This window comes from Cricetulus griseus (assembly GCF_003668045.3).
Source record: "Cricetulus griseus strain 17A/GY chromosome 1 unlocalized genomic scaffold, alternate assembly CriGri-PICRH-1.0 chr1_1, whole genome shotgun sequence".
In the NCBI taxonomy this organism is placed as follows: domain Eukaryota; kingdom Metazoa; phylum Chordata; class Mammalia; order Rodentia; family Cricetidae; genus Cricetulus; species Cricetulus griseus.
This window is the reverse complement of record NW_023276807.1, coordinates 153205629-153224241: the sequence shown is the minus strand read 5'-3', so window position 1 is coordinate 153224241 and position 18613 is coordinate 153205629. Positions and strand designations below refer to the sequence as shown.

Sequence of the window (18613 nt, the reverse complement as noted above, 5' to 3'; positions counted from 1 at the left end):
GGTTTGTTCTTTTTGACTTTATGTTCTTTAACAAGTCACATAATTCCTCACAGCCTCAGTTTTCTCACTGTTAAAATGAGTTCAATGATATCTGCTTCTCAAGGTTATTCTAAATAGTAAATTAGACTTATGGGCTTCCTATTCAGATAGCATGTCTATGTTTTGTCTTTTTTTCACTTTTCATTAATTGTGACAAGGAGATTTTTGTCACAAAACTCACAAGTACACACACACACACACACACACACACACACACACACACACACACACATATTTATGCATGCATTCATATACTTAGAAAATACACAGGAAATGTTTTTACCTTGGTTTGCCATCTCAGACATTTGTAAAGTCTAGTTTGCTGCATTGTTGCCAACCACAGCAGGACTGCTAGCATTTGTAGTGATGTTTAGAGTGATGTTTCCTGTAGCCCTTGGGGAAGTAGTATGTATAGCAGTTTGAGTTTTGTTTCTTAAAGCAGTTGGGGTGATGTTATTTAAGAAGATGTGTGCGCCTGGTGGTGGTGGTGCACTCCTTTAATCACAGCACTGGGGAGGCAGAGGCAGGCAGATCTCTGTTCCAGGACAAGAGCTGGTTCCAGGACAGCCTCCAAAGCCACAGAGAAACCCAGTCTCAGAAAAAAAAAAAAAAAAAAAAGAAGATGTGGTGCTGTCACCTGCCTAAGTTGGGGTAATATCACTCTTGGTAGTTGAGATTATGTCAGCATTTGTGGAAGCCTTTGGCTGGAAGGTGTGATCTACAAATTGTAATGAGGAAATTGAGTACAGCTTCAAGGGGGTGCTTAATAGTAGGGTCAGGAGGATAACTTAGAAAGGTAAAACACTCATCTAGAGAAGAGGGTTCTAAAGTCCCAGTTTTGACAGGAAAGATGTTGAAAGGCTGTTTGCAGATATTGGAGCAGCCATACAATGTGGCTGGTTCTAGTCATGCTGAAGGTGATAGAACTCTGGATCCTGGCATTAGGGGGTAAAACATGAGAGCTGACATGGAGGATGTGATTAGAATAGATGCGGGAAGAGGAGAAGGGGAAATTGCTGAGAACAAATGACAACAAAACCAGACTCTAGATGTGACTTAAGGGAACAAGAAACATATGTCAGTCACTCAATGAGTTGGATACCAAATAATGAAAAATGTATCCTTTACTATTATTTTAACTGACCCGTAGTAATTATATATACCTTCCTCATTGCCTCTACCTTGTTCAGTTTTAGTGACTTCCATGTCAGTGAACATGATCTATACAATACCATGGCTCCTTAGTACCTTTGCTTTTCTCATTTTCCCCATATGGACTTAAAATCCAACATTGTTTTCTCATCACAAACACTCCCATAGCATTTGCTTATGATATTTTCATTCCCAACAACTGTATTGCCTCAAGTGTCAATTTGAAATATGAAATCTGCTTATTCTAGTCTATTTTTTAAAGACCACAAGAAATTGAAAATCTCAGAAACTGGTAAATGTTTTTTAGCTACAATCAGAGGGAATATTCCCATAGCAGTTCCTTAGATATTTTTACATCCCAACAATTGCATTGCCTTAAGGTGTCAACTTGAAATATGAAGGTCTGCTTATTCTAGTCTATTTTTTATTAAAACAGTAGGATTTGAAAATCTCAGGAACTTGTGAATATTTTTGGCTATAGTCAGAGTTGTGTCTGAAGTCTTGATCAGATGTGTAGGAGAGACAAATGTGGTTCAAACTGATGATGTCATGCAGCTCCCAGAGAGAAAGGACTCAACACCTTTATTTCAGCCTTGGCAAGTCAAGGAGAATCAATGCATCTGTCATACATAATTATGAGATATAGCAAGTCTTGCAAGGGGTTAAGTTTGTGATGATATATTATGATACCCTATATAAATAACACAGAAATTAAAGGGGAGATTTCAGCCTTATTACATTCAAATGGAGAAATTAGAATATTCTGCATCCTGCACACAGTGACCGGTGTACAGGTGGGAGCTAAACAATGAAAGCCTTGAAAGAAACTAAGGAACAGCTGTTAAAACCCACAAAGAACACTCCCAAATTGCTCAAAAGATCTTGTCCCTTTCCCCTTCTCCAGGGGACCATGTATGTCTCTCTTACATTTCTATGTAAGCCCTCTCTCGCATTTTTATTTTCTTAGAAGATGTTTCTTCTTCAGAATTGAAAGTTTATGTGAACGATTTGTTATTAGTACAATCGTCTCCAGGTAACCTTGTAGGAATGGCTTTTGTGCATGCTGAAATTTGTGGAGTTCAAGTACTCTGTAAAAAATGATTACAGTTTGTATTTAATTTATGTAGTCTTCCTGCACACATTAACTCATGTTCAGATTGGCTATAATTCACATGATAATATGAATGCTGTACTAATATAGTTAGCATGCATTATTGAAGGTATAATGTCAGAAAACAACATGATCAGTACACATATAATATATTTGTTTGAGTATTTTCCATTCAATTTTGTTGAATCTGTGAATGTATAATCTACCTGTGTTCAAATATAATGATAATATAATATACATGAATTTTTGAGAACATGCTGTGTGTAGGATTACTTTTATTATTACTAGCATGTTCTGTTATTTGTAATTATTTGACATTCACACTGAAGAAGACGTCTTATCTGTAATGATAAATCTTTTTGCCAGCTGCCTGTTTCTGCCCCATGCCACATTAGGGCCCCAAGTAACACACAGAGACTTGTATTAGGTACAATGCTGCTGGCCAATGACTAGGATTTCTTATCGGCTAGCTCAGTCTTAATTATCAACCATAACTATTAATCTATATATTTATTATAAAGACTTATCTTATTGGGGATGCCAGCGGCAGGCATCTTCTCTTGCTGGGATCATATGGTGGCTCCACAGAGAAGAGAGGAGGAGGAAGAGATCAATTTCGTGCTTGTCCCTGCTTATATTCTGAGTCTGCCCACTATGTCACTTCCTGCCTGGATCACAAGACTTATTTACTACATTTCCCAGAATCCTCCTTTACTCCTAGTCCCGCCTAACTTGCTTCCCTATTGGCCAACAGTACTTTATCAATGAATAAGGCAAACATAAATAGCAGGACCTCCCCCATCACTTATCTATACATTTATCTTTATGATTCTAAGTTATAAGCTCTGTTATTATATTTCCCCCAATGATAATTTTGCCTCATGGTACAAGGTTAGTTTTCTGGAAGGATAACTTTTATTCAAGTAACACAGTAGATGGTATGGTAATTGCTTTGATGACAATAGATCCTTTGTAATTCTGCTCAGCTCTTTATTTTCATTTTGTATAATCCTTGGGAAGGGTTGTTTCCTAACACTTTATAGATTATTTATCCTAAAATTTCCCAGTGTTTTGGAATACCTCATCCTAACTGCCAAAGCCAATAATTTTTGCTTTAGTTTTTTTTTTTTTTGTCACCAACTCAGTAAATCATCTGTGGATTTGAAATAGTAGCCATATTGACACTAATGTATTGGGGGAGGAGGCAGAGTAGGAGGAGATTGGTTGGAGGTTTGTGTTGTAGAGATCTTCAATGGTAAGGAGGTAAAAACACTACAACTGGAGCAGGCTCAAGGAAGACTTCTTCTCGACCAGAGTTATTAGAGAGAGTTGTATCAGTTCTTACAGGAAGGTATAGTCTAGCAAATCCTAGACAAGAGAAATGGGAAGGAGGAGTCAGTGGTTCTTTAGGATCATGTTTTCCTCTGGGACCTCTGTAAAACTCACCAGACTATGGGAGAAAGGAAGTAAATAATTTCAACTTGATATTTCAGACAATTATCAGCATATACTCTTCGTGTGCTAGGTAGAATTGTAAGATGGCCCCTAAAAGACCTACTCTCCAAAGATATTTGCTGGCCTGATTTTGTCAGATATATTCTTCAAAACAACTACTATAATTATGGAGGCATATGAAGCTCGAGTTTTCATGCTGCAACAAATGATACATGGTAATTTGTTTTCTGAGAATGGGTTATTGTGTTTTCAAAATTTTCTTGTTACTTTAATTTTTAAAAAGTTTTCATATTTTATTTTCCTTTAAAGATGGAAAATAAGGGAAAATGTTGGGAATATAATAAAACCAAGAAAAATTAATATTGATTGAAAAGGGTCCAGTGTGGAAAAGGGGGAACAGGGACCTGGGTAGTGAGAAAATCTACTCAAATGGAATATGAAAATCACATATGGCAACCTGTTACTTTATGTTAATTTAAAAATAACAATGAATGAAGTCGAAGCCATTAATGCTGCAGTAAAGGATGGAATCTGTGAACTGTGGAAAGGATGACCCTGAGATGAAGAATGGAACAAACTTTCAAGGTTCCACTTCTGCCTTGTGAGGCACTTGAGAAGAGAATACAACTAAGCCAAATGTTGACTATGCTATGATGAACAGGTTTTTTAAAAAGTCCTAATTGTGGTTATTTATTACACAGAAATAGAATATGTACAAGTTTCTAAGTAAAAATTCCTGAATGTCGTTCAAGAAAATGTTTGAGTCTTTTTTCTGGACATATAGGACCTTGATGAAAGCTTAGATGGTATTGAAGGGAAAGAAAATGCCGTGAACAAAAAATCTTTTTTTTTTTATTTAGAGAATACTTTATTAGTTTTTGTAATCAAACCCACGTAGATAAGACCTTACATATTTAATACAGTGCGTTACCCCTGTACAAATGGAAAAAAATTAAGTTCAACATTTCTAGACCAACATGGCTGTTAATTTCTGTACAATGCCAACTCAACACTTTAAACTGGGATACTTTTTTCCAAAGTTGACAGCACAGCTAAAGTTTCCAAAAATTCCATATATATATATATATATATATATATATATATATATGACCAGTAATAGCAGTATGTTATGCATCAATAGCAGCAACAGTTTTTCCAGGTTCTGCAGTCATTTGAACAAAATTGTGGAGACATCCAGCCCACTCCATTTAAAAAAACAACAACAAAAAGTAAAAAACAAAATCCCAGAAAACAAACTCTTGTGGTACTTGGCACTATTTTTTTTTTAAATTAGCTTCTCATTCATCATCTGGAAGGAAACCATTCTGAGCAACATCATTAAAAACAGCTCTGATAAAGCATGGTCACTACAATGTATCATAAATTAGGTCCACATATGAGTGAGTACATATCATGTTTGTCTAAGGAGTGCTGAGAGTGGGCAAAATAGTCTTTCTCAGGTAAGAGACTTCCAGTTGGAAAACCAATAACAAATGGTCATTCCTGAGGTCATACACGTTCAAGAAACATTAGCAGATAGATGAGATTGTATTTATGTATTTTGAAATACATGTAACAACATATAATGAGAAAAGAGGCCATGAATTTCAAAGAGAATGGAAGGGCATATGTGTAGCTTTGGGGGAGTAAAGTGAAGGGTGAAAATGAGGTGATTAAAATTGCATAAAATAAAAATATTAAGAAGTGTTCCATTAAGAATTTGAAATGTTCAGGAAGACATGTACATACTATATTCAGGTATCATGACCCTTTAAGAGATTTGAGTATCTATTGAGTCTAGTATTGTTGGGAGGTCCTGGAATCAACTTTCCATGAACTTCAAAACAACAAAAGCTTTATATATATAGCTATATTTAATATACATTATAATTGTTATATAAATACTTAATGTGTTTATATAACCCTTACTTGTATGTGCTATACAGTTATTTGGTTATGATTGTTTCATCAGTATTTTGTATCAGAAGGTGATTAAAAGACTTCCTAGTTTCTTGTAGATTCATGTGTGTGTGTAGAACCATCTGCGTGTTAACATAGTATGTTAACAGGCTGATCATAATGTTGTTCTTGAGAGGGAAGAAGAGTCTAAATACATGTGATGATATTGAGTTATTTTCAACATATATACAAATTGAATTATTTTCAAAAGAAGACTAAAGAAGAAGTGGTAAGACTCAACCACATTCCCATATTTGTTTAATCACAGTTTATAACTGGTGATTACAATATGTCAATATTCAGTTTTTCAGTATCATTCTTGTACTTTGGTATATTGCAGATAAATAACTGTTCCCACAGAGAGCAACTGTAGCTAAGACTTTTGGTATAAAACATATGGTTCACAGATGTTGATATTTGGGTTATTCTCTTCCTTAATTTAATTTTGTTGATTGAGAATAATAGAAAATATTTGTATCTATTAACTCCCAGGCATGAATGGGTTTTGATTTTGATTGAAATGTGAAAGAAAATCAGAAACATGATAAAACTTCTCGTTTTTTTTTTGTTTTGTGCAACAGCAGACTAAAGGGTGATGAAAACAAATATAAAATTAGATTAGAGTGTGCATAGCATCTTGAGAAACATATGAGTGTAATGAGTGTATAAATAAGTTTGGACCAGTGTGAATAGAACAGAAAAAAGTGTTATTTTTTTCATGTCCTCTTTATACATGAGAGAACTTTTGCCATTTGAAGGAGTAGATAGGCCATTCTCTAAGGATGATATACTTAACTATGTCCTCTTAGTGGGAGGGGTCTACTTCCACAGTCACATAGGTGTGATTGGAATGGCTCTGCAGTGTCTAGAGCACTGGTTCTCAACCATTCTAATGTTTTGACCCTTTAATACAAGTCCTCATGTTGTGGGTGACCCCCAGCCATAAAATTGTTTTGAAGGCTGTTTAGTAACTAAAATTTTCTACTGTTATGAATCATAATGTAAATATTTTGGAGATAGAGGTTTGTCAAAGTGGTCAAAACCCACAGTCTGAGAACCAGTGGTCTATATTGTGTTAAATGTGGTAACCTTTTGTTCTGAGTCCCATCCACTCAGGTAATCCTGGAAGCTGTGATTAGAATCAATATCTTCATATCTGGTTTGAAAAGCAACCTGTCAGATTCTGTGGTTGAGAGATACAAAGATGTTCCCAAAGAGGGTCCCTCAGAGGATGGGAAACAGTCCTTGGTGAATTGTATCACAGGTCATAGTGGTAGGTATCATGTAGGTAGATTTTTCCTGTCCTGCAGCTGCTCTCATCACTCAGAGGCTAAATATTAATTACAGGCTTGGCCAATTGTTCAGGGTTGTTACTAGCTAATACTTACATCTAAATTAACTCATATTTCTTATCTTTGCTTTGGTACATGGCTCATGGCTTGTTAATTCATTTTCTATGCATCCTGCTTCTGTGGCTGTTCACTGGTGTCTTCTCTGAATCCACTCTTCTCCCATCATTTTCCTAGTTTGGTTGTCCTGTGTATAATTCCTGTCTGGCTACCGGCCAATCAGCTTTTTATCAAACCAATTTGAGTGACAAGGCTTCACAGTGTACAAAGGATTATTTCACAGCAATACCTTGCATGGTTAGATCCTTGAACTCTCTGTTCCTGAAACTGTCAATAGAATGAGTCTCATATCAAAGGAGGAAAAGAGACAGTTCTGCGGCCATATATGTGTGACTGTAGCCAGTATTCACAGATGTAAGTTACCCCAAATTTCAGGTTCCCATGTGGCAAAAGTTTCATGAAATTTTTATGGCAACAGAACAAAAAAGTTATAAATCAAGAAGCACTTTTTGAGCTGGGTGGTGGTGGCGCACGCCTTTAGTCCCAGCACTCGGGAGGCAGAGGCAGAGGCAGGCAGATCTCTGTGAGTTTGAAACTAGCCTGGTCTACAGGAGCTAGTTGCAGGACAACCTCCAAAGTCACAGAGAAACCCTGTCTCAGAAAAACCAAAAAAGAAAAAAAAAAAAAAGAAGCACTTTTCAAATACATTGGTGGAAATATCAGGTAGCCAGAGAGCTCAGTGTATATATTACATGTCCTGAATCGTATGTTCTCTAGTAACATGCCCATTTTAATAAAAGGATAAAAAGCCTTTCTTTGTGCTTGGTGTATATATTGTTTTGATGCGAGATACATTTTTAGTCAACTGTTTTAAAGTGATTTATCATTGCATGGATCACTGATTGTGAAAGACTTAAGAAGAGACATTGACAGAATTGAAATAACTCCTCCATGGGTCACAGGCAACAAAGATTAGAGTTTCAGAAGCAGGCAGACACACACTTGTATTACAAACAAAATCCATTTCTCAAGAGTTATTTTAATTAAAATTGGCTATGAAAGACTGGACTAGATAAATTCTTACACAATATTTAAAGAAACATCTGCTTTTAGTCATAGAAATTTCGAGTTGTTGATATAGTCTTATTATTGTTAGTGAATATCATCACTTATTAGATGTAGTTTTTCTAATAAATAGGTATCAATGTGTAGAAGAATTTGGTTCTCTGGTCAGTTTTCACCAGTATAATGTTCACAGAGTCCCTGTGCTTACTGACAGCTAATAAGACTATGTTTCCTCATAGAATGAGTGTTAGGGAGGGTCCGTAGACCAAAGATTCCTGATACTCCCCTGCTTGTACCCCTCTTGTAGCTTTATATAATTCTGCCTCAGCTGCATGTGGTCTTCTTGGGAAGTGCTAGAGTTGAAGGTGGTATACACCTTTTTTGACACAACATTGTTTTCTACAAAGTTCATTCTTGAGAACTACACCATCTAATTATGTACAAAATTAAAAAAAATTAATGTTTTAAGCAAGCTTGCGGTTTTGTGTTGAGCGCCACTCATTGGAATCCAGGTGTTGCTTGTTAGTTGGACATGAATGTTAGAGGACATGAGGGTAGTGTGGATGGTCAATTGTAGGGAGGTCTCTGTCCATGCAGCTTCCTGGTGGTCATTCCAGTGAGTCAGCTAGAATGAATTGGAATGACTTTTCTAGTTTGTTGTTGGCTGTTCCTGTCTCCCTAGTAGAAGGCAAGAAACAGGCACTGGAGCTAGAGTGGGTGCGAGAGCAGCCCCCACCGCTGCCGCTGCCACCTCCCCTCTGACCAGGTTGTTCGCTGCTGAGCTGGGAGAGCCAGGCGGGGCCTCTGGGGCAGTCATGGAACCCGACTCGGTAATTGAGGACAAGACCATCGAGCTCGTGGATGAAAATTTATACTGTTTAATTCTCGGAATGCTGGGTGTGTTTGCTTGAGAATTGAGCCCAGGACCTATGCCTGTCAGAGCACTTCAGTTACGAAAGATCAAAATGAAGATGTATCCCCAAAGAAAGGTGATCTTTGGCAGATAAGTAACTGAACATCATCTGTGATTGTCTCCAGAAAGAAGCCATCAGAGGGGAACTACCAGAAAGAAAAAGGACTTGTGCATTAAGAACTTTGACCAGTGGTCTGAATCAGATCAGGTGGAATTTGTGGAGCACCTTACTTATCTCACGAATGTGTCGTTATCAGCATGGACACATTAACTCTTACCTTAAGCCCATGTTACAGCGGGACTTTACCGCTTCCTTACCAGAACAAGGTTTAGATCACATAGCAGAAAACATCCTTTCCTATCTGGATGCCAGGTCTCTGTGTGCAGCAGAGCTGGTGTGTAAAGAATGGCAGCAATGATCTCAGAAGGGATGCTGTGGAAGAAGCTGATTGAGAGGATGGTGCCCTTTCTGGAAGGGCCTCCCAGAGAGAAGAGAGTGACATCAGTACTTGTTTAAAAACAGACCCACAGATGGTCCTCCCAATTCATTTTATGGATCGTTATACTCAAAAATTATCCCGGACATAGAGACCAAAGAATCGAATTGGCTGTGTGGTCAACATAACTTGCAGAGGATCCAGTGCCGCTCTGAAAATAGTAAAGATGTTTACTGTTGGCAGTATGATGATGACAAAATTATCCGTGGCTTCCGAGACAACTTTTTCAAGATCCGGGATAAAACCAGCTTGGGATGATTGAAAGTGCTAACAGGACACATGGGCTCTGTCCTCTGCCTCCAGCGCTGTTTTCAGATGGAACTTAAGAAGTTTAACATGGTGATGTGGTACTTTGTACAAATATTTCTAAGGAGGTGGAGGAAGAAAACTGACTGTTTAAAACTTCTCCTAAGTTCACACTCAGTAGGCAAGGAAATGTTTATTTTGTAAACTATTTCTGAAGAATTGGTACTGAGTGATAAACTTTTAGATTTGTATGTTATTAGTTAAATATGCATGTGTACTCACTAGTTGATTGCTAGAGTAGTTTTGGTTAATGGCACCTCTCTCTGTCTCTGTCTCTCAGTCTTTGGAGATACAATAGGCCACTTCAAATATGGTACCAAATTGCAAGATAGGCAGGTTTGCACGAGTAAATGTACTGCATAGTATCTCAAAGCATGATTCACTCTATTGAATATGTAATATTTTATTGATATCATAGATAATCAGAGTTAAGTTTGGGGAGAATTATTTATACTGGGTCTTTCAGAGTACAAGAATGTTGGTGGCAATTACATCATCTTCAGCCTAGGATTTTAAAGGGTTTCATGGAAAATCATCAGAAGAACACCAGGCAGGGAAAGACCATGGAAGGGCTTATAGGGTTATAGCTCCTACAAGTGAAGCATTTTTTTTTTTCATTCCCCTGGCTATTTTGGCACATAGCCACATGCTACTGCAAGAACATCTAGAAGCATTATTTTGTTGTGTGTCCAGAAAGAAGGAAATTGGCTTTCTTCTGACAACTTGGTTTCATATTATTATTATCTTTGACCAACATTTCCCTCACTTTAAGAATTTACTGAGGTCTTTGATGTTTTTCAAAATTACTGTATGGTGGAAAAGGTCAAAGAAAAACACTCTGATCTGACTTAATCCCAGGACCAGGGCTTGAAATTGCACCAATTCTTGAGCTTGCTCCAGAATCAGATTGCAAATTCCACCAGTCCTTGAGCACAGAATCCTACCAATTCCTGAGCTTGAAATGCCACCACTCCTGAGCATGAAATCCCACTAATCCTTGTGCTTTTCCCAGAATCGGACCACAAAAATCCACCAATCCCAAGCCTCCCTGAAAAGAACTCCCACCAGAAACTCTATATAAACTTTGTGCCCTGTTCAGTTTGCTGCTGTTTCTCAACCCAGACAGCCACCCCTCCTGGAATCTCCTAATCAATTTCTTGAGAGGTTTTTTTGGGTGGTGTGACATTTTGGTAGAACAGAGTCTAACTGTAACAACTTTCATTTTATCAGAGTAATGGAATTAGAACCGTATCATTTTCACTGGGGAAACTTTCCCCTAGAGGAGCAGAGCTGTTACAATCCAGGGGACCTGAGAAGAGATGAACACTTCTCCACAGAAGAGTTGAACAGAGCTGTAACAAGTTCTTGGGAAACCCTGCCCCACCAAGGCAAAGTTGTTACATTTGCACTGGAGAGACCTTTCTCTGGAGCAGGGCTGTAAACTGCTACTCTTATGGTGACTTATGGTATTCTGTGGCTCCGAACTGCAAAATACCTTCCCATCCGAGGGGCAATGGTTAAAATTACTATTTTTAGATATTTATTTCTATAATCATTTCTTTGATATATATTTCCAAAGCATTTTCTGGACAGTTGAAGATTCCATAGGCACTCTATCAAACTGAAGTTGTGATCATTGTGCACATGATAGACACTTGGTTTGGTGTTAATCCATCTGTACCTGGTGATGATGGCTGACATCAAAGTAGATACAGCCTCATCATGCTGCCATTGTGAAGTGAGAATTACAAAGCAGCACTGAAAATCATCAAAGTAGGAATGACCAACAGGAATGTCAATAGGTCGGTCTTCATCTTTGAACAGACTCAGCAAAGTCCTATCACTTTGCTCACTAAGTGCCTGTTGACATGGTTGCTTAAGAAAACCTGCCTCAATGTGATGCACTAGAGTTCATTGACTCCCATGGGAAGCCTTAGCCTCTTTGAGGAGTCGATGAGGGTGGGCTGGGGGAAAGGTGGGAAAACATGTGGATGGGAGAGAGTGGGAACTGGGATTGGTATGTAAAAGTAAGAAAATATTCTTTTAAAATAAAAAAAGAAAAAAATTGAAAAACAAACAAAAAATGAAAACATTTTCAGAGTAAATCTAGATTCTCATTTTCATATTCCAGATTTAACAGACCATCTAATCATTTTTGATTTTTTTGGGGGGGGGGTGGGAGTGAGAGGCTATGTCCTTGACCTAACCACTTTTCCCTGTGCCTATTGATGTTATCCTGGCCTAAGCAACTATTTCTCACCAAGACTTTTGGTAGAGTTTCCACTTTTCCTTTGTGAGACAGGGTCTTCCTGTTTTTTTTTTTTCCTAGTCTCAAACTTGTGATCTTTCTGTCTTATTCTCCCCAAAGCATGTGTGATAAGCATGTGGATGCCTGCCTACTCTCCATGCTTGTGCTCCTCATACTTAATGCTAAAAAATCAAATCCCTTATATATCCTTCACCCCTGTACCAATGTCAGCATTTTAAGATTCTTCTAGAATATATATTTTCTGAATGTTTTTCGTGCAAGGTTGGTTGAATCCCTGGATGCAGAATCTACCTAGGGTCAAATATAATGATGATATAGTACCCATGAATTTTCAGGAACATGCTGTGTAGAGGAATAGTTTCAATATATACTAACATGTTCTGTGAATTGTAATTATTTGACAATGACAATAAAGACTTATCTATTCATCTATCTTCACAATTCTATGCTATATGTTCAGGCATTATATTCCCCCAATGACCACTTTGCCCCATGGTATAAAATTAGGTTTCTGGAAGGATTACTTTTATTCAAGTGACACAGTAGATGGTATGGGAATCATTCTGATGACAACAATAGACACTTTGTAATGCTGCTCAGCTCTTTATTTTCATTTGTATAATGCTTGGGAATGGGTTAATTCTTAAGCCTTTAACAATTATTTATTCCAAAATTTCACAGTGCTTTGGAGCAGGTCACCCTAACCGCCAAAGGGTAATTAATTCTTGCCACCATCTAAAAAAATCACCAGTGGAATTTGAGGCAGCAGTAGTAGTTAGGGGGGTATTGGCACTAGGTGTTGTATTTGCTTGTGTTGTGGGAGGAGGTGGAGGAGGAGTGGCAGGAGGATTGGTTGGAGGTCTGGGTTGTGGAGGTCTTGGTATGAAAGGTGGATATGGACCAAAGGGTGGAGGAGGTAGTGGTCCAACAAATCCAGGAACAAAGAAAGGAGGATGTGGTCTAGGAAATCCTGGACCAAAGGGACCAGGAGGAGGAGGAGGAGGCGGCGGTGGTCTTCTAGGATCATATCGTCCTCTGGGGCCTCTATGACACTCACCAGACTGTGGGAGTAAGGAAGTAAACAATTATAAACTAGATATTTCAGACAGTTATCAGTGCATACACTTTTTGGGGTGGGTTAAAGTTTAAGATGGTCCCTAATAGGCCCAGTCTCCAAAGACATTCGGTGGCTTGATTTTATCACTTATGTTCTTCTTTAGTTCTATAGTGCTGGAGGCAGAAGAGACTAGAGATTTCATATTATACCAAATGGTCTATTAACTTTTAATAAAGGTTCTCTGTATTGGAGAGAAACATATGACAATAAGGCCATATAGTCTTATGGCCAGCAAGAAAGCAGAGAATCATCTCATGGCCATTTTTTAGTGTCCTGTTTGGTATCCATTATAAACCATGGTTTCAGTACACATATTTAAGATTTAGAGATTAGGCTCTAAGGGAGAATAAATCGTGTTGTTTTACTGAGCATGGGTTAGTGTATTTTTGAAAATTTCTAGTTCCATTTATTTTTCTGAAATTTTCATACTTTATTTTCTTTTAAAGTTGGAAAATAAGCTTTAAGGAAGAATGTTGGGAGCATAATAGATCAAAAAATAAGGAAAAATACGAGTACAAAAGGGTCCAAAGAGGAAAAGTAGCAATAGGAACCAGGGTAAGGGGAAAATGCACCCAAATAGAATATGAAAATCACACATAGAAAAGTATTTACTTTATGGTTAATTAAAATATTAATAAACAAATTTGAGGCCATTCAATGCTGCAATAATGGGATGGAATCTGAACTGTGGAAAGGATGACCTTGAGATGGAGAATGGAGCAAACCTTCAGGGTTCCTCTTCTGCCTTGTGAGGCACTTGAGAAGAGAACACAGCTAAGCCAAGTGTAGACTATGCCATGATGAGCAGATTTTTTTTTTTTTGGTTTTTCCAGACAGGGTTTCTCTGTGTAGCTTTGGAGCCTATCCTGGTACTCACTCTGTAGACTAGACTGGCCTCGAACTCACAGAGATCCGTCTGCCTCTGCCTCCTGAGTGCTGGGATTAAAGGCATGTACCACTGACACCCGGCTTGATGAACAAATTTTTTTAAAGTCATAATTTGTGGTTATTTATTATGAATCAACAGAGAACTGTTACACCTTTCCAAGTCAAAAATCCTGAAAGTCAATAAAAAATGTTTTTCCTCTCTGTTCTTGATGAAAATTAGATGGTATTGAAGAGAAAGAAAATGTCATGAACAAAAATCTTAAGTTTGGGTGTTAGTAGACCTGGTCAGTGACATCAATCCCAAATGGAAGTAGTTGACCTAAAGGATTAGGGAATATCTATCTCATTCAAGAGCTTAGGGTTGTTCTAGGTTTTAATTCCAATAAATTGTGAAACATGCCATAGAGTTTATACTTTTCTACATATGCTAGCATAGCAGTGGTGAGAGGTACAGATATGTTTAATGTGACTCTATAGAATGGGAAGCTACAATACAAGGTAGCCAAAATAGGCCAAAGTGAAGAAGACTAGTAGCCTCTGTAGTGTAAATGTTGTAGTTGGAGTCTTGCCTCTGTCGTATGACTCTATATCATGTTTGAAGCAACTCTGTTTCCACTTTTGGAAATTGACATTCATATGTGTTTTCACATCATGGAGTCTGTCAAATGAGTTGTGGGATATTGTTAGTCATGCCTAAAGACCTTTTCATAAAGTCATTTGCTGTAAGCAATTTTATTTAGCAATTAAATATCAAGGCAGTCCTTTCCTTGGTACAGTACTTGTTGAATACTAGGTACTATCATTAACTATGCTAACATCCAGTTTAATGATTTTTTTTTCATAATGTGTAACATTAAAGGAAAAAGAGATGAAAGTCATTGCAGGAGAGAATGCATTAGGAAGTTGCTTAGTTTTAGATAGATAAAAGGTTAAGAATTGTTTCACTGACAAGGCAGGATTTGAAATGAACTTGGGAGACTATAAAACAGGAGGAGAAGAGGGGAGAGGAGGAAATGGAGGAGCAGAAATGCTGAGTTGGGGGAAGAATAGAGGAGAACAGGATGAGAGATACCATATCAGAGGGAGCCATTATAGGTCCGAGAAGAGATCTGGCACTAGGGAGATTTCCAGAGATCTACAAGGATGACACGAACTGACAATCCAGGCAATGGCAGAGAGGATAGCCTAAATGCCCTTCCCCTACGATAAGACTTATGAGTACTTTTTATACCGTCCTAGAGCCCTCATCCAGTGGCTGATGGAAGCAGAGGCAGACACCCACAGATATACACTGAACTGAACTCTGGAACCCAGTTGCAGAGAGGGAGGAATGAAGATCAAAAGGGTCAGGACCAGGCTGGTGAAACCCACAGAAACAGCTGGCCTGAACAAGGGGGAGCACATGGACCCCAGGCTGCTGTCTGGGAGGCCAGCACAGGACTGATCCAGACCCCTGAACATGGATGTCAATGAGGAGGCCTCTGCACTCTAGGGGAACTCTGGTATTTTTCTCTGGTATAAGAAGGGACTTTGAGACCCCATCCCACGTCTCGGCCTGGACACATGGGGGAGGGCCTAGGCTGGCCAGGACGATGTGGTGGACTTTTGGGGAGCCCTTGTCGAGGGCCCTACCCAGCCTGGGGAGTGGAGGGTGGATGGGGTGAGGGGCAGGTGGGAGGTTGAGGGGAAGGGTAGGGGGGAGGGGAGGGAGAGGGAGAAGGGATTGACATGTGAAGCAAGCTTGTTCCTAATTTGAACTAATAAAAAATATTACAAAAACCCCACAAAACACAAAGGGCCATGCCAACCAGAGGTTCCTTGTCCCACACTGCTGATTCTAAGTCTAGCTTGCTTGGAGCTGATGGTTTGCTAGGAGACAGATTCATTCACTTAAATGTGGAGATCTTTATTTAATTTGTTCATCTGACACAATGCCCTGACTAATTCTAAATTTTAGGTATGCCCTAAAAACCTTCTCCTCAAGTTGAATTTCATGAACAATGGTAGAAAATGCCAAAGGCAATGTAAAGAGGTTTATGGTCTTCAGTACTGCCTTGTAATCCTCAAATTTCTTTGGTCTGCCCTCTCCAGTTTTACAGAGGCTTACACTATTTCATGTCGACACCAACTTTTTTCCCACAGTTTTCTACCTCATCCCGAGGCCCCATATTTACCTGCAGATGCAGTACCTCTTCTTTCACCAAGAGATTGCATCAGGTAGAAATGAACCCCCTTCCCAGTCTATGCTATGAACCTTTGAAGTCACTAATGATTTCAGAGAACAACTTTTCTGTTGTTTCCTCGTGGACATGGTCTTTTTTCTTTTACTTACTGTAACTTTATGCCACTTCTTTTAACTAGCATGTTTCATTTAGAAAATGACCACAACCTATGTCCCTTCACCTAATACCATCTCACAGCTTTGTGTCTGTCCCCTGAATTCTATTTATCCAGTTATCAACATCTCTCATCTCTTCTGCTTCTTTATTTGTATCATTATGACTTTTTCATTTGACCTAATCATTCTATTGTTTTTTGCTTCTCCCTTAACTAAAGTGTGCAGAGGTCAAAGGCATTCCACAGAAAATAAACATTGCATTTCCCTAATGAAAATCTTGTGCTAAAGAGTCTACATGGCTGGCTTTACTGTTACCTCTTTACTTTACTGGAACTCCATACTAAAGGCAGTAAGATTTGTTAAATTCATTGTCTTTGTCCTCTCATGTTTCTGTTTGACTCCTGCCCCCAACATGCCAGAATAACTCTTTTATTGATATTACTAGTGAAATATAATATATTAAGACATGTCTATGGGATCAGTGCCCTCTCTGAGTTTTGGAGTTCATTGAATAATGGCAGATATTGGATACATGGGGTTCCATTTCACAGGCATCTGATCACCCTGGGATCAATCTCACTTGTGGATTAAATTAGTGGATTTAAAAATGATGAAAAGGTTGTCCTAGGAAGAAAAACTATCCTGTTAAGGGGTCTGTAGTTGGAGATAATCTCTTTCATTTATGGTTCAAGAACAATATAGCTAAAACACAGATCCCTTGTATATAAGCTTATAGCATATTCTGGTTAATAATAGACTCTTTGTCATATTATCTTTGAGGTTTAAATGAGATAATAAGTAGAAACAACTGAAAATTACATATAACAAATACTCAAGATGATTGACAATTTCTCTGCTCTAATGAAAAACTATACCTTTCCAATTGAAGGCCACAATTTTTAATCATATTAAGTCTCATTCAACTAACTCATCAAAAGACTTATCCAATGTATACTATTGCATTGAATTGCTTGTAGGATTAGAATGCTCACCAAATTCATTTTTATAAGGAAATGATTGTTTAGATAATTCAAACATTACCTTTTAAAATAATAGCTCATTTTCTTCTTGTATTCTGAGGACATGGATATGTTAAAGGCCAGTTTTAAGAGCAGACCAAAAATAGCTACCTGTGCAGTTGCTAGATATAGGAACACACAGTATTTGTCTGTGTAATAAATCTGTATATGTTTATAGATCTGAGCATCCAATATGTGATTACTCAACTAAAGCTGAATTTCCAAGTGTAATTTAAATGAATAGAGTGGCATCTCATCAGTAATTTTCAGCTCCCACATATTAGGGAAGGCAGATAAATAATGTTTAAATGTCTAAAGTAAAAGTTAACAAGAGAATATTAAGATTTGTGGTAGGGATTAGTGATACTTACCAGGAAACATGTGCCAAGAATCCATAGGCCCAAGACAAAATACAGGGGTTTCATCTTTTGGTAGCTCCTGAAAGTAAGCACAGTGACAGATTATCGTTCCTTTGAAAAACTAAATGGCATTATTTGTGATGTGTCTCAACACTTGGTGTATATGTAGTGCAGTGCATCTTAAGATAATTTTCCTTTATCAAGATAATTTACCATTATCTTGGACTCAGTATTAGTGGGGTAGGATGGTCAGCTCATAACATTTGCCTATATAATGATGGATCTGGTTTTCACATGTGACTTGTGAGCTGGTGCTGGAGAGAATGCCAGATATTTGTCCATGAAGACTCTGAGCAACAGAAACTTTCCAAAGGAAAGCTTTTCTCTTAGCAATCATTATCTCAAAATGGACATTTTTCAATTGTACTGTTATTTTTCTTAAAAATAGCAATTCTATATCAATACATTTTTATAAACCTCATGTTTGAGATATTACCAATTTAACTTGGTCATATTTAATATCTTATTTCACCTAGTTAATAAGGAAGATGTTTTCCTCTTAGATACAACGAACATCAAAGAATCACTTCATATACAGACTAGTTTTAACACTATGCTAAGTCATCTTAGTCCTTAATGAATGTTTTCAAATCTGCTTTCTAACATCCAACCATGCTCCATTAATAACTAGGAAAGAAGGAGACATCATTCTTTAGCTCTATTTTATTTTCAGTGTCTTAAAGGTTGCGATCAATTTCCAGAGCCAGCTTTCCTGAG

At 37.9% G+C, this 18613-nt stretch overlaps 1 protein-coding gene and 1 pseudogene across 1 annotated transcript; one reads left to right on the top strand and one right to left on the bottom strand.

The window, feature by feature from the left end:
• Window positions 1–8945: 8945 nt before the first annotated feature.
• LOC100769623 lies at window positions 8946–9990 on the top strand (annotated as a pseudogene).
• A 2820-nt stretch (window positions 9991–12810) lies between these two features.
• LOC103161402 (submaxillary gland androgen-regulated protein 3B-like) lies at window positions 12811–17902 on the bottom strand. Its single transcript, XM_027389236.1, has 2 exons — window positions 17849–17902; window positions 12811–13176 (listed from the first exon to the last, which is right to left on the bottom strand). The coding sequence occupies exons 1-2, from the start codon at window positions 17900–17902 to the stop codon at window positions 12811–12813; spliced, it is 420 nt and encodes a 139-aa protein (XP_027245037.1).
• Between the last annotated feature and the right edge of the window lie 711 nt (window positions 17903–18613).